At 42.6% G+C, this 13,441-nt stretch overlaps 1 protein-coding gene across 1 annotated transcript in view; it reads left to right on the top strand.

Moving 5' to 3' along the window:
* Positions 1-13,441, top strand: part of UTP20 (UTP20, small subunit (SSU) processome component, homolog (yeast)) — a 68,622-nt gene that overhangs the window by 35,913 nt on the left and 19,268 nt on the right. Inside the window, 15 exon segments of the mRNA XM_009321338.1 lie at positions 912-991; positions 1,904-2,130; positions 3,099-3,243; positions 3,654-3,741; positions 5,112-5,255; positions 5,982-6,032; positions 6,121-6,273; positions 6,812-6,967; positions 7,368-7,508; positions 8,435-8,572; positions 9,847-9,986; positions 10,516-10,595; positions 12,046-12,335; positions 12,828-12,967; positions 13,071-13,077. Coding sequence (XP_009319613.1) covers positions 912-991; positions 1,904-2,130; positions 3,099-3,243; positions 3,654-3,741; positions 5,112-5,255; positions 5,982-6,032; positions 6,121-6,273; positions 6,812-6,967; positions 7,368-7,508; positions 8,435-8,572; positions 9,847-9,986; positions 10,516-10,595; positions 12,046-12,335; positions 12,828-12,967; positions 13,071-13,077 — 1,980 coding nt within the window.

The following is a 13,441-nucleotide window of genomic DNA, read 5'->3' as shown; positions in this document are numbered from 1 at the left end:
ATTTCATTGTACATCATTCAGAAAAGCTCTGTTTTATGCAGAGCAATAACATTATCAGCCTTTGGGGGCAGGAGAAGAAGCTTTCTAAGATCCTGGTTATGATGGTCAGACCTGCCTTCTTTTCTGTTATGGTCAGGTCTTGAGCCCAGACTGAGCTAGTCCAAACCCCACATGCACCATCCTGACTATTGCCCCTGAATGCACTGGAGCCTCCCCTGCCTGTGTGTTCACTAACGGTGCCCTGCTGACAGTGCAGCTCTGGTCAGGGTGGAAACCCAGCTGTGTGACTTGCATGCAGCCTGTTGGGTTGTGGAGTGGCAGAGAGGAGGGAGCCAGACCCGTGCACTGGGTCTCTTGCCTGTGTCCAGTCACGTGAAGGAGCAACAGCTACTGTGTGGGACTTAGGCTGGGCAACTCTTAGGTGGGGTTGTTTTGGACACAGAACCCTGTTAGGAGGTCCCATTCCCACGGTGTGGTGCAGTGCTTGAGCCTCTCCCTGGGCAGAGAGGGTGCTTTTATAGCAGCAAGGCCATGGAGATACAGAGCAGATGCTGGAATGGCAGGTGCTGCAGCCAGGGCATAGGAAATGTGGGAGGAGTGAGTCTTGGGTGTCATGCTTGAGATCTCGTAGGTATGTCCACAGAGGTTGCTAGGTCTCTGCAGCAAATGTGAGGCTCCATGGGGAGCCAGTTTCAAGGGGAGGGTAAAAATAGTAGCTGGAATAGTGTATAAATAGGAGTAAGATAATCTAAGAGTGATTCCACAAATATTGAGGGAGCTGGAAAAATGATGAAATTACTTTCTAAAAAAAGGTAAACTATAGATTGTAGTGAGGTCTTTGTTAGAGATGAGGTTTTTAAGTGGTTTTACCTACTCGTGTTACATTGGTATCTGATTTTTATCTCCTTTAGGTCTGCAGATTGGCTTCAGAGAGTCAGTATTCTCCAACTTTTCTGCTCAAAATCATTCACACCTGGAGTAAGAATCCCAGGTAAGTGTTCTCCTCACAAAAAAGCATAAGTACTTCTCCTGAGTACACAAAACTCAAAAAGAGCACACTAATAACAGGTTATGAATAATTGTGTCAAAACCCATATTTTCTTTTTCCATTAGACTGTTAGTCTTTCGATAGCAGTCCAGATGCAGTTGTGAAGCTTTCTAGTTTATGCAATTACTCTCTTTTTATTGGACTGCTTTTCCTATATATGAACAACCAAGCAGATATGTAGCCCAAATCCAGCTGATGGGTAAGGAGGAGGCCTGACTTCTTAGCGTATGTTTGTGTCTTGACCAATGACTTCTTAGTCTTGGGAGGTGGGGAGTCAGTTTTACAATACATCATTTCATTCATGTTTTTGATTCCCTATTTTTCTGTTTTATAAAGGAATGTGGGCGGGTTCCGCACAGAATCTGTGACTGAAATTCTGACAATGGAAGTTGTAAGAGAGCTGTTTTTGATGCAGACACTGTGAGAAATTCCAACTCGGCTGTCTCGAGTGATTTTTAGCTCTTCCACAGACTCACTGCTTTTCCTTTGCTAAAGTATCCAGTATCTGTTTTAAGACATGTCATTTGTAGGCATGAATAACTTGTATACAAGCTTCTGTAAAAAATGGTATTGGATAATTAGGTTAGGAGCAGACTAACAGGAGACTTGGACAAACGTCTGTGGAGAAAGGGTTAGGTTTAGATGATACTATCTTGAAGCAAGAAAAGGGACTTGATGACCTCTCAACCTCCATTCATTCTATTTTTCATGACACTCATTCTGTGATTTTTTGCACTTTTTCCCTGTTTGAAGTAGAGGACAGTCATTATCTTATTGTGTGACTTTTTGCACCAAAGAATTGTGAAGTTCTAAACTTAAATTTTCAGCCTACCTTTTTTATAATCTTTCTCTTAGGTATTTCCCCTTGCTGGCCAAGCAGCAGCCAGATCACCCAGAGTGTGATATACTGTCAAATGTGTTTGCTGTCCTGTCAGCCAAGAATCTGTCTGAGGCCACATCCAGTCTTGTGATGGACATAACTGATAGCCTTCTCAACAGCCCAGATTTTGAACCCACGGAGCATGTTTCCAGTTTGAGTGTGACTGACTGTGTTGTCATGGTCACTGGAGATGTGACAGAAGGTATGCCTGCGTAAGAGTTGTGAGAGGCCCATTGGGTGCTTTGGATGGAGGTGTTAGATTATGTTGAGGTTGTCTTTGCACTGGCTGAGAATACCAGGGAAGGAGACCTCCCGGTGGAGATGGAAAAGTCACTGTACAAATTTGTCTTGGCATGCTTAAGAACTGTAAAGTCCTGCTTGTCTCATGACTGGTGAGATCCACATTTGAGTGTCAGGGTCCTGAGCATGGAGAAATTCTTTATGAAGAGGGAAAATGTGTTGTCGACTTGTTTTGTCTGAGAAGCTTTGAATGATAGGATAACTTGAAGAACTGCATTGCTGACTTGACTCTGAGCCTGACATTAAGTTTTATATAAAAGCCCACTCCCCACATGCACGTGGTCACTTATCACTGATGTTTAGTCTCTGCTCTCTGACAAGAAAGACCTGCCATTGATTCCTTTTATCTTTGAGTGGTAATAGACAGGAAGGCTGGTGTGCTGTGTTTGATACTGTGGAGCCATATTTCACCTGTAATACTCAAAGGTAGTGGGAAGGAGAGCACTTATCGCTATGCCTGTGTTATGGCAGCTTTGATTTGCATAAGAGGTCAGTGGTAGAATAAAGAAAACTGCATCTATAAATGCTCCAGCCATTTTAGGAGACAGTTACTACCTTTGAGGAACCTCCTTGGTACCTTTTGATAAGCCCACACTTAGGGGACTGTTACTGAAATCTGTGAGGAGAGCTTTTATTCTCTGTGTGTGCTTTTTTTGGTCCCAGCTCAGACACGTTAGACTTGGTCTCAGCAAGTGCTGGTGCATGTTCCCAGCAGCCAGCTGCCCTACACGTTCATAGCTCCCATTCATTTTTTAATTCCACTGATGAAACCTCCTTTGTCTGTGTTTTTCCCTTTGTTTATTGGTTGGATCTCCCTTCTGTTGCTTGCAGCACAGAGTTGGGTGTTGCTAACTGTTGTATTCCCTACAGAGATCGTAAGCCTAGGTTGCCGTTTGGTTCTGCCTCATGTTCCTGCCATACTTCAGTACTTCAGCAAAACAATGTTAAATGTGGAGAAGGTGAAAAAGAAGAAGTATAGATCTCTAGTCAGCAAAGAGCTGAGTATACTTTCCAAGTAAGTGATTCTTTAGAGCTCGAAACAGTTAAAAAGTTGGAAGGAGGGAGGAAGAAAGAGGCTTTTTGTAATAGGTTGCAAATGAAAAACCATTACATCTCATTGACCTTGCAAGTTGCTGGTGACTGAGGGGAAGTGTTCAGAAATTGATTCTAGCTGTTTCTGTTGCTGGTACTCAGAACCAATGCCTCTTGAGGGTAGGAAAAGGTACAGAAATGCCTGCAGTCATAGGGAACTGAATACTTGGGCTGATACCATGATTTTGGTGGGTATGCTCTATTAGCCTGGGTACAGATGGACGGGCTGACAAAACCCCGTGATATGGCACTAGTGCTGACTGAGTTCTTCTTTGCTCTATGCTGGTGATTGGATTGATATAAAATAGTAAATTACCTTGTCTCATTGTGCAGGATCAGCAAATTTATACAAGAAAAGAGTCAGAATTCAGTGCTCGTGAGCCTTCTCCTCCCTTTCCTTTATCAGAGTAACATGGAACAGGTAGGTAGAAATTACTTTCCCCCCCCTATTAAACATATTTTTCTTTTAATAAAATAGATTTGTTTAAGATGCAGTTAAAAATCTTAGTGATTACATGCCGTTTCTCATGTTTAGCCTGAAATCAAGTCTTCATGTGTTTGTAGTCTGCTCAGCATGCTGTGTTATTGCGTGTTGATGTGTACAAGTCACTGGATGCTTTGCAGGGATGCCAGTGCCCAGGCTGACTCTGTTCCCCCTTTTCATGGGGAAGGTCTGCAGAAGTGTTTATGCAATCTTTACTTCCTTTGCCACTGTAAGTCAATCCACCAAATTCCTTGCAGTGTTTGAAATAAATGCTTTTCTTTGCTGTGGATTTTATGCACCCCAAATCCAAAGCCACAGCATCTGGACAGCAATATGAATACATATGGTTGAGTATGTAGTACATGCTGTGTAATGGGCAGTGCTACGTTGGTCTGTTGCAGGATGAACCCATATCTCCTGCTTCCATTCTGTTCTCCTTCCACTCTTAAGGAATCCATATGTGGGTACAGAAGCGTATCTCAAAACTGAAACTTCCCTAAAATCCTAAATTCCTCGGGCACGCAAAGCGTATGGGCTGCCGTTGAAGGAAGCGGAGCTCTCCATGGCTTAGGCTTTTGTAAACTGTTAAATAATTCAGGCACTGAGGATATTGGTAGACTATTTTGTCTGGGTTTCCCTTGCTGCCAAACCTTGTTTTCAGAAATATAGTCCCATCTACAATGAATGAATCTATTGATTATTCAGCTTGATTGCCTGAATAATCAAGGCAATAATCAAGCCTTGGATCAAGGCTTGGGTCTTCTTTTTCTTAAAAGACATGCAGTTGCTCAATGAGAGATTTTAGGTTTGCAGAAAGAACTGCTAGGCAGCAACCTGTAGCTTCTGCTTTGCAAGTGGTCATTTAATTGTTCACAGAGGATTCTTGGCTTTTAAATCTGTGACTCAGTAGTGGACCACATATGATTTGCATTCAGGGAGATCATACAAGTATATGGTGCTGTTAATGTTCGTTTCACAGGTTAAAGAAAGACTACTTTTTAAAGCTCTATTAGTTCTCCCAACCTTTGAGTCATCTGAGGAAAGACAGAAGAAATAATTCTTCAACGTGATGGCACTCTTCTCTAGTATTGTGCTTGTGTCTAATTGAAAGGTTGCAAGTGCTTCTGAGAGATTTGATGATTGCATTGAGTGTGTCCTCTTAATTCTTTGTTCTCATTCAGTATCTGTGATCTGAATAAAATACAGTGTGGTGGTGAAGTTCACTCTGTGTCTTGAAATATTTCCCAAGGAAATGAAATAATCTCGTGAGGTTTCAGTATTTATTGACAGTTATCTGTCTCTTTCAGGGTACAGAGATTGACATTCTGGAGACAGTGCAGAACTTGCTGAGGCATTGCTCAAACCCTACAAGCTTTCTCAAACCACTGGCAAAGCTTTTTTCTGTCATCCAGAACAAACTGTCTCGACATAAGTTGTGCTTGGTATTTCAGGTATTGCATTTTTACATGTCTTTCTGTGCTTTTTTTTACTTGTTCTAAGAGATCAAGAACAAAATAAATAGCAGTATTTATCTTTGTTGTACATGAGCTTAAAAACCTTTTTAATCTACATTATCTGTAATATAAAATTGTAAATAAATCTGTAATGTAATATATAAATGTAAATAAATCTGTAATGTAATATATATTTAATTAATATACATTATCTGTTAAGTTAAAGTAACAGAATTGTATATGATAGAAATTAATGAGCTGCACAAAGATTTGTAAAAGTTTTGGCTTACAGCCTGGTTGACGTGAGCATCACCAGGGTTCTTTTGTGTAAGAGAAACTAAATAAAGCACACTTCATCCGTAATGAATGCTGTATCTTTATGAAATAAGAATGGATTTCAGCATTCTGAAGATGATTTTTATTTGTATTCTTCTCTCACAGATTTATAGCAGTCAGGCTGTTTTGTACTTCTTTGAAGTGACTTACATAACTTTTTTTTCAGCAGATAACCCAGGAAACACTCAGTGTAGATATTTAGAAACTTAGGAACTTAAAACACACATCTTCCAACTTACAGAAGAATGACTTTTATTAAGCTTCTAACAGGAGAAAGATTGATGCTGTTGCTTGCTTTATTTTTTGTCTCAAGTGGTAAAGTCTTGAGTTCTCCAAATTTTTAACAACTATAACAGTTAAACTATTTTCTTTTATGTTTCTTTTTAGACTTTATCTGATTTGGACAGTGAATTGAAGTATATTACTGATGTTGTTAAGGTATGTACAGTTTCTTTGCTCACTTTTTTCCTCGACATTGTATTGTCATGTTTCTGGCCTTTTTCATGAACGACTTGCTGTCTCATAGCTGAATGCCTTTGATCAACGACATCTCGACGATATCGACTTTGATGTACGTCTGTCAGCATTCCAGTCAATCACAGCCCACATCAAGGAAATGCAAGCAGTGGATATCGACTTCCTCATCCCTGTTATGCACAACTGCTTCTATACCATCCAGGTTGGCTGAATGTTCTTCTCTTGCTTTGTGCACCATGTGTCCGTGATGAATCTAACTTCCAAATTATTTCCATTGGCTGTTTTTTGACACTGCGAAACACTCAGCATATTTGAGTCGTCTTACAAATACCCGTTTTTAAGTTTTGTCCACTTGCCTTTTCATCTGTGTGTCCGGAAGGGCGAATATAGTGCAGCAAGAAGGCTCACCCAAGCGCAGTGCACCTTTCTATCAGTGAGCCCTGAAACTATTCTGTCAATTTGTACTGTATAAAAGGCATATTACAGTCCTGAAAGGCTGCATTTCTTTTTCTTGCAGCATGTTCTGGTTGTGTGGGCCTGCTGGTAAATCTAAAAGGATTTTTCCTGATTGGAAAGGTGGGCATTAATGCAGGACTACATTAGACCCTTCTACAGGAAGGGTCTCAAGAGTTACTGGGTCTCTTGTTATGTTGTGTCCAATGGTGCTGGTCAGTCCAGTCTTTGGGGAGAAAAAGGTGTTATATCCAGACTCACGTGGTACAATTTCTTCATCCACTCAGCTAGGGGATATGGCTCTTAGTGACAACGCAAGCCTTTGCTTGACCAGTTTTATCCGCCGACTGGCAGAAATCGACCACACAGAAGATGACTACAAGGAGCTAATCCAGCACACTCTCTTGGAATCTGTGAGAAGGGGGCTGAAGAGTAAGACTGAGGTAAGGCAGTGCTATCTGATTACACATCTCCAGCTGTCTTCAGGACACCAAGGTATATGAGGCATTTTATGGATGAGTTCTCCAAGTCCCTGTCTGGGATAAGAAGTGCAGGTACCCACTGTAAACTTACCCTTCATTTGAAATATTATAAAAATCTAAAAAGTTATAGAACTCAGCTGTCTTGTGTTTCTTTGCCATTGTTTAGCTTTTCTTAGTTGTAGCTCATTCTTTGGACGGGAGACTTTAATATATGTGCAGTCCAAAATATAGATGTATTTGCTGTTACCAAAGAATAGGACTTGCTGGCCTGAAACACTTGTAAATGACAGCACTGCTGTTCTGAGGAGTGTGTAGCAACTTCTCCGAGGGGTACTTAATGTTTACTGCTTGCTGTTCGCAGAGCATCCAGCAGGACTATACATCGTTGCTTTCCTGCCTCATTCAGACATTCCCAGCAAATCCCGAATTCCGGGATTTGGTCCAGTTGACCAACCGCCATGATCCCGACATGGACTTCTTTGAGAACATGAAACACATGCAGGTAAAAGGTGACAGGCATTCCCTAGTGCCTCTCTCCCCCTGCCAAAGCAAAAACATTTTATCATGGGGTAATATTTTTCCAAAGCATCTATGTGCTGTCTTTACAGAGAAATTGAACCTGTGTCATTAGATACTGTTTTTTTGGAAAAAAGGGGTGTGTGTGGTCATCATCACATGGGTGATTGCAAATCAGTCCTATTTCTATCTGGAAATTTCTTGGTTCTATGATTTAGCAGCACTTTTTTACTTCTTCCTAATTTAGCTAAAAGAATTGCTTTCATTTTAAGTGATTGTTCATGATCTTGAGCAGGCAACTCCACATTACAGCCTGTGTGTGACCCAGCCCACAGTCAGCAACAGAGTCCTGAGGATCCCTCTGACACAGGCAGGGAACAGGTCTTTTTGTTTTTAATAGCCTGTTCCTTGCTACTGTCTGACTGGAGGCTCTGCAGCCCCTTTTCATTCACAGGCCTTTGTAATATTAGTGTTGCACAAAGCCTGGTCTCCTGGTTTTTCTTGCAGTATGAAAATACAGCATTTCTCCTGCTTTCAGAGATGCAGAGAGCCTTTGCTACATCTGTAGTTTTATGTAGAGTCTAAATTTTTTTCCTTGTAATTTTATCAGGCCTTCTCATCTTGTATCAGTTGCCTCCCTTATTTGATACCTGATGATGGCACAGTCTTACGATTGTGAATTCACAGTGAAATATCCCATCGAGTTGGAATATTTATTGAGGCAAAAGGCTAGTGAAAGCCCAGAGACTGAAGGAAAGAAAAGGGCATGGCCTGTCCTTGGGAAATGACCGTAATATGTTTATGTCATCACTTAAAACTGAGGCATTTTCAGAACTGCTGAATATAAGTGCTCCCTCATGCTAGCTGTGACTCAAGGGCCACCTCATTCACTGTCTCTCATGTTTGGCTCAGATCCACAGGAGAGCACGAGCTCTGAGGAAACTGGCTAAGCAGCTCACTGAAAAAACGCTTGTGCTGTCTTCCAAATCCCTGCAGAACTACATCGTGCCGTATGCTACTACTGCCATTTTTAATGAAAAAATGCTTAAGGTAGGCTTTTAAATGGAATGCATCCATTTGAATATTTTCACCTTTCTTGTATACCGTTCTCCTTAAAAGACTAACCACTTTAAAAGACTGATAGGTTTGTGGAGTGAGTGTTCCCCTTTCAGACAAGAGCGCTGTGCTTCTTTTGGTGGCAGAAAGAGGGTTTGGAAGGTGCAGATGCAGTCTGGGCCCAATCCTGTATCTGAAACCTGTCCTGTTTCTCGAAGATGGATCTCTTAACTGTTTGGGGTTTGGTGGTTGTTCTTTTTTTTTCACTTGGGGTTATATTTGTTTGCATTTTTTGTAATCAGGTTATTGGTTTTTTCCCTTCTGCCTCCAAACTGCTCTCTTCCTGTTCAGTTGTGAGGTTAGTCACTCTGGCAGCAGAATGTGTGTGGTGAGGAACATAGGCTGTGCCTAGTAATTGAGGTGGGACTACATACTGTTTTCTCTGGAGGGAACTGCAGGAATCGGCTGAAAACCTCTGAAATCATTAGTAGCTTTGTAATTAAAGTTTGATTAAAGTTTGAAGTGTGACATTTTGTTAGTCACTTTCCATACATTTTATTGAAAACATATGTGGTGAAATTACTTGTAATGTCCATGTGGATAGACTTTCTACTTACGACTTGGAAAAGCAAGGCTTCGCGCTTCTGTACAGTCCCTGCACACTATCAGGAGAACGCAGAGCTGCTTATGTCAGACCAAGCAAGTGCTAATTTGCTTACCATCAGAAATACTCTTCTGAAGCTGAAACAATTAGAGCTTAGGCACAGGACCCACCACCTGCAGCCATACAGACTGTGCCCATCAGTAGAGTGACTGCAGTCGCTCTTTGACCAATGGGAGGTAAAATGTGTTGATTGAAACCTTGGTGAAGAAACAAACATATTTTATTTCACATTAGAAATGGGGTAATGATGTGTATTTCTAGTTGATCAGCATAGTCCAGCAATGTGCCATGTGTCTGTGGTTAGGTATCTTGACTGGTTTTTAGTTCTTCACACAAGTGAGCCCACAGATTTAGTTATGTGGGAAGTGTTAAATGCGTGCAGAAATATTTGGAGGAAGTGTGTCTGGAGATCTGCTTGGGGAGCTGTGATTTTTTTTTTTTTTTTTACCTGGTGATCAGGAGGAGATCTAAAAGAGCTGAATACCAAGCATCCCCACTAGACAGACATTACTACTTCTGGCTCTTGTTGCTTTGAGTAAAGTATGCTTTAGACACATGTTCAGCATGAATGCTAACAACAACTGAACTTCTCTCTTTTGGGCAGCATGAAAATATGGTAACAGCCTCGGTTGAAGTTGTTGGAGCTGTCTGCCGTCATCTCTCGTGGTCAGCCTACTTGTACCACTTAAAGCATTTCATCCATGTTCTGCAAACAGGACAGATCAGTCCAAAGCTGGGAGTCAGGTAGGTGCTGTGAACGATGCTGCTCTAGGTTTCTCCAAAGACTGCTAAGGCAAAATTCACTGTCTTAAGGAGCATCACATGGATTTTAGCCTCTTCCCTGGGATGAGAGATTGCCTACTTTGAGGTGGGCTTATGCAAGTGAAAGTAAGCATGGCCTTGCAGTTTGATGTGACTGAGCTATGAAGGATTAATAGATCATTGCTTTCTCATGCTGTGTCTCACTGAGTGCATGCCAGCAGTAGCAGCTTCTGCTCCTGTCAGGCTGTCCCTGCTCCTGGGACACCTCCACTGCTCCAGTACCACTGTCTGAGAGGTTTCACAGTGAGCTAGGTCACTGAATGCTTCTAGCTGAAAAGCAACCAGGTTTTATTTCCTGGGTTGTTATTTCAGGATAAACCTCCTTAAGCTGCACTGTCACTGAGTCTGAAATTTTTTAAAAAGCTCTTTTAAGGTTTTCCGTTGTGTTGGACTATGCAGCTTCTCCTTTTTGGGTGGAGAGCTGATCTCTCTTTGTGTTTTCCTTCCGCAGCTTGTTGGAGACAGTGCTGGAAGCCTTTCACTTTGACCACAAAACACTTGAAAAGCAGCTTGTGACCATTGAGAACCAAGGTGAGCTTTCTGCTCCTGATTGTAGAAACACTACCTCTAATTGTTGAAAGCGCAGCTAATCTAAATTTTGTGTTTTACTTTTAAGGTCAGCTACTCCCAGCTTTTTAAAATGTGCATATTGGAAAGCTAGTTTTGACCTACCTCCTCAGGAGCAATGCAGACTGTCCTCCTGTGTGTTGATGCAGTGAGGAGAGGTGGGAGGAACCATCTCCACATTACCTCTCCATCCCAGGCCTCCATAAGCCAAAACAGCCCAGGCTGGGTTTATGCAAATCTGGGGGTTGACCAAGGTCTGCACCCACCCATGTGGCTGCTGCCATATATGAGCTTTTTGTCCTTGATGTTGGCTGCTTTTACTGTTATCCACAGCCTAACCAGGGTGCTGTATGTCCTGGCTTTGCTTCCCCCGCTATTTCATGGGAAGAAGTGATATCTTTGGCTTCTTCACCATTGTGGTTACCTATGTTGTAGCCTTTTGGAAATTCTGAGGAAGGAGGAGGATATCTCACAGCTGTGCTTGTCAGTACCTCTTGCCTTGTGAAATTCTCAGATGTAACTGAATGGCACTTCTCTAAGGTTCAAGCACATTGACCTTTGCTAAGCTGTCTGTGGAGTTTAGCTGAAGGGCAACATAGTCTTTGCTTTAAGCCTAGCCCTGAGGGGTGATAGTCAGAAACCGGCATGCCAGAGCTTCTCTACCCAGTAAAACAACTCTGATGCTTAGTGATTGTTTGCTGTCGCTGATGATAGGTAGGAGCTTTGTCCAGACCAAAGCCATCACAAGAGTCTCTTTTAAGGGTGTTGTGGTTTAACCTCAGCTGGCAACTAAGCACCACACAGCCGCTCGCTCACTCCCCGCGCAGTGGGATGGGGGAGAGAATCGGAAGGGTAAAAGTGAGAAAACTCGTGGGTTGAGATGAAGACAGTTTAATAGGTAAAGCAAAAGCTGCGCATGCAAGCAAAGCAAAACAAGGAATTCATTCACTACTTCCCGTCGGCAGGCAGGTGTTCAGCCATCTCCAGGAAAGTAGGGCTCTGTCACGCGTAAAGGTTACTTGGGAAGACAAACGCCATCACTCCGAACATCCCCCTCTTCCTTCTTCTTCCCCCGCTTTATATGCTGAGCATGTCGTCACATGGTATGGAATATCCCTTTGGCCAGCTGGGGTCAGATCTCCTGGCTGTGCCCCCTCCCAGCCCTTCATGCACCTGCAGCCTTCTCAGTCAGTAGAGCATGGGAAGCTGAAAAGTCCTTGACTAGTGTAAGCACTACCTAGCAACAACTAAAACATTGATATGTTATCAACATTGTTCTCACCCTAAATCCAAAACACAGCACTGTACCAGCTACTGGGAAGGAAATTAACTCTATCCCTGCCGAAACCAGGACAAAGGGCTCAATTTTTTTGGCTTCCTATATTTACCCGTGCTTTTGACAATTACTTGACAGAAGCTACTGCCATGGACCTTGAGCCAGTGGTGGAGGGTGAAGAAGCCATGGAGCTGGAGCAGAGTGAAGGGGAAGAGGAGGTGGTTAAGGAAGAGAAAGGGAAGAATCTCCCTGAGGAGCCAGCAGAAGCTGAGCAAGCAGCTGAGACATCTGAAGATGCTGAGCAAGTGACCAAACCTGTTTGTTTCTTACCCCGAAATAAAGATGAGCTGGAGTGTCTGATCAAACACATTCAAGATACAGTTACAGTCAACATCTTGCCTAAATTGCACAGATGTATTGTTGCAAAGGTGAGGAGTTGGCATTGGAAAGGTGTTGTGCAGGCCTGTGCTGCTACTATAAAGGTTGGGGTGCTACTTCAAAGAGCCCAGTGGAAATGCAGCACATAAAAAAATGTGGTGCAACTGGAGAGAGACCGCCTGAAAGCACAAAAGAGGCTTCATCCCCTTTAGTGTGTCATGGAGATTACTGACAGACCCTCTGGTCAGTGTGGCTGTGGTGTCTTCACTTCCCTGCTGAGAACTGGCTTGAACCACACAAGTGAAACGATTCACTTCGTGCAGCCTGTTGAAAAGTTCTCAGCCACTTGCTAGCACCCAACTTAGCTTCTGTATTGAAAACACAGGGATTCATCTCACCTGTCCTTTAGCTGTCTGGGTTTTTCCTGCAGTCAGCAGAGGACAGCAACTTGCTTTGTTGGCCTCTTCTAGGATTTGTTGAGAAAAAGCAGGATTTGTTTATGTATGTTAAAAGTGCATTGTGTCTTGCTCTGTCTTAAAAAGGTTAAAAGAGACGAGGAACACAAGCTTGTGAAATCCAACGTTGTGAATGATGACGAGGTAGTTCGTGTTCCATTAGCTTTTGCAATGGTCAGGATGATGCAGTGTCTTCCCCAAGAAGTTATGGAAGCCAACCTGCCAAGGTAAATCCTGTCAGAGCTCCTTAAATGCTGTTCATTGTGCTGGGAATGAGTGCAGGCACCTTTCTCAAGCTGTGGTTACATACAAGGCTAAATCCAAGAGGGGCATCCTAACAGTCCTTAAATACTTTTTTTGGAAACTCATTTTCCTAGCAACATTCCCCTCTGTCAGCTTTTGACTTCTGTAAAGCTAAATTTGAAAGGAACTTGGTAAATCCTTAAATAAGAGCAAAGCTGTGAAGCAGGGTGCAGAGGTAGGGGTGGCAGAGCTGGGGAGAGAATAGTGTGTAGAAAAAAAGGAAAATCTGTAAAATGTCTTGAAGGACAGTAGGTGTGTGTATGACTATGACTAAGCCTTTCTGTGGGGCTGGCTTTGAGTATAGCTCTGGTTGTAAAACAGCCCTGAAAAGCAGCCTCCTTAGCTAGCAGTGTAATTAGTTCTGCTCTGTTTGGGGGTGAACTAAGCTGTCTATCTCC

The sequence above is a fragment of the Pygoscelis adeliae genome, unplaced genomic scaffold, assembly GCF_000699105.1.
Source record: "Pygoscelis adeliae isolate BGI_AS28 unplaced genomic scaffold, ASM69910v1 Scaffold232, whole genome shotgun sequence".
NCBI classification, from domain to species: Eukaryota; Metazoa; Chordata; class Aves; order Sphenisciformes; family Spheniscidae; genus Pygoscelis; species Pygoscelis adeliae.
The sequence above is the reverse complement of the archived record's forward strand: the minus strand, read 5'-3'. Positions and strand labels throughout refer to the sequence as shown.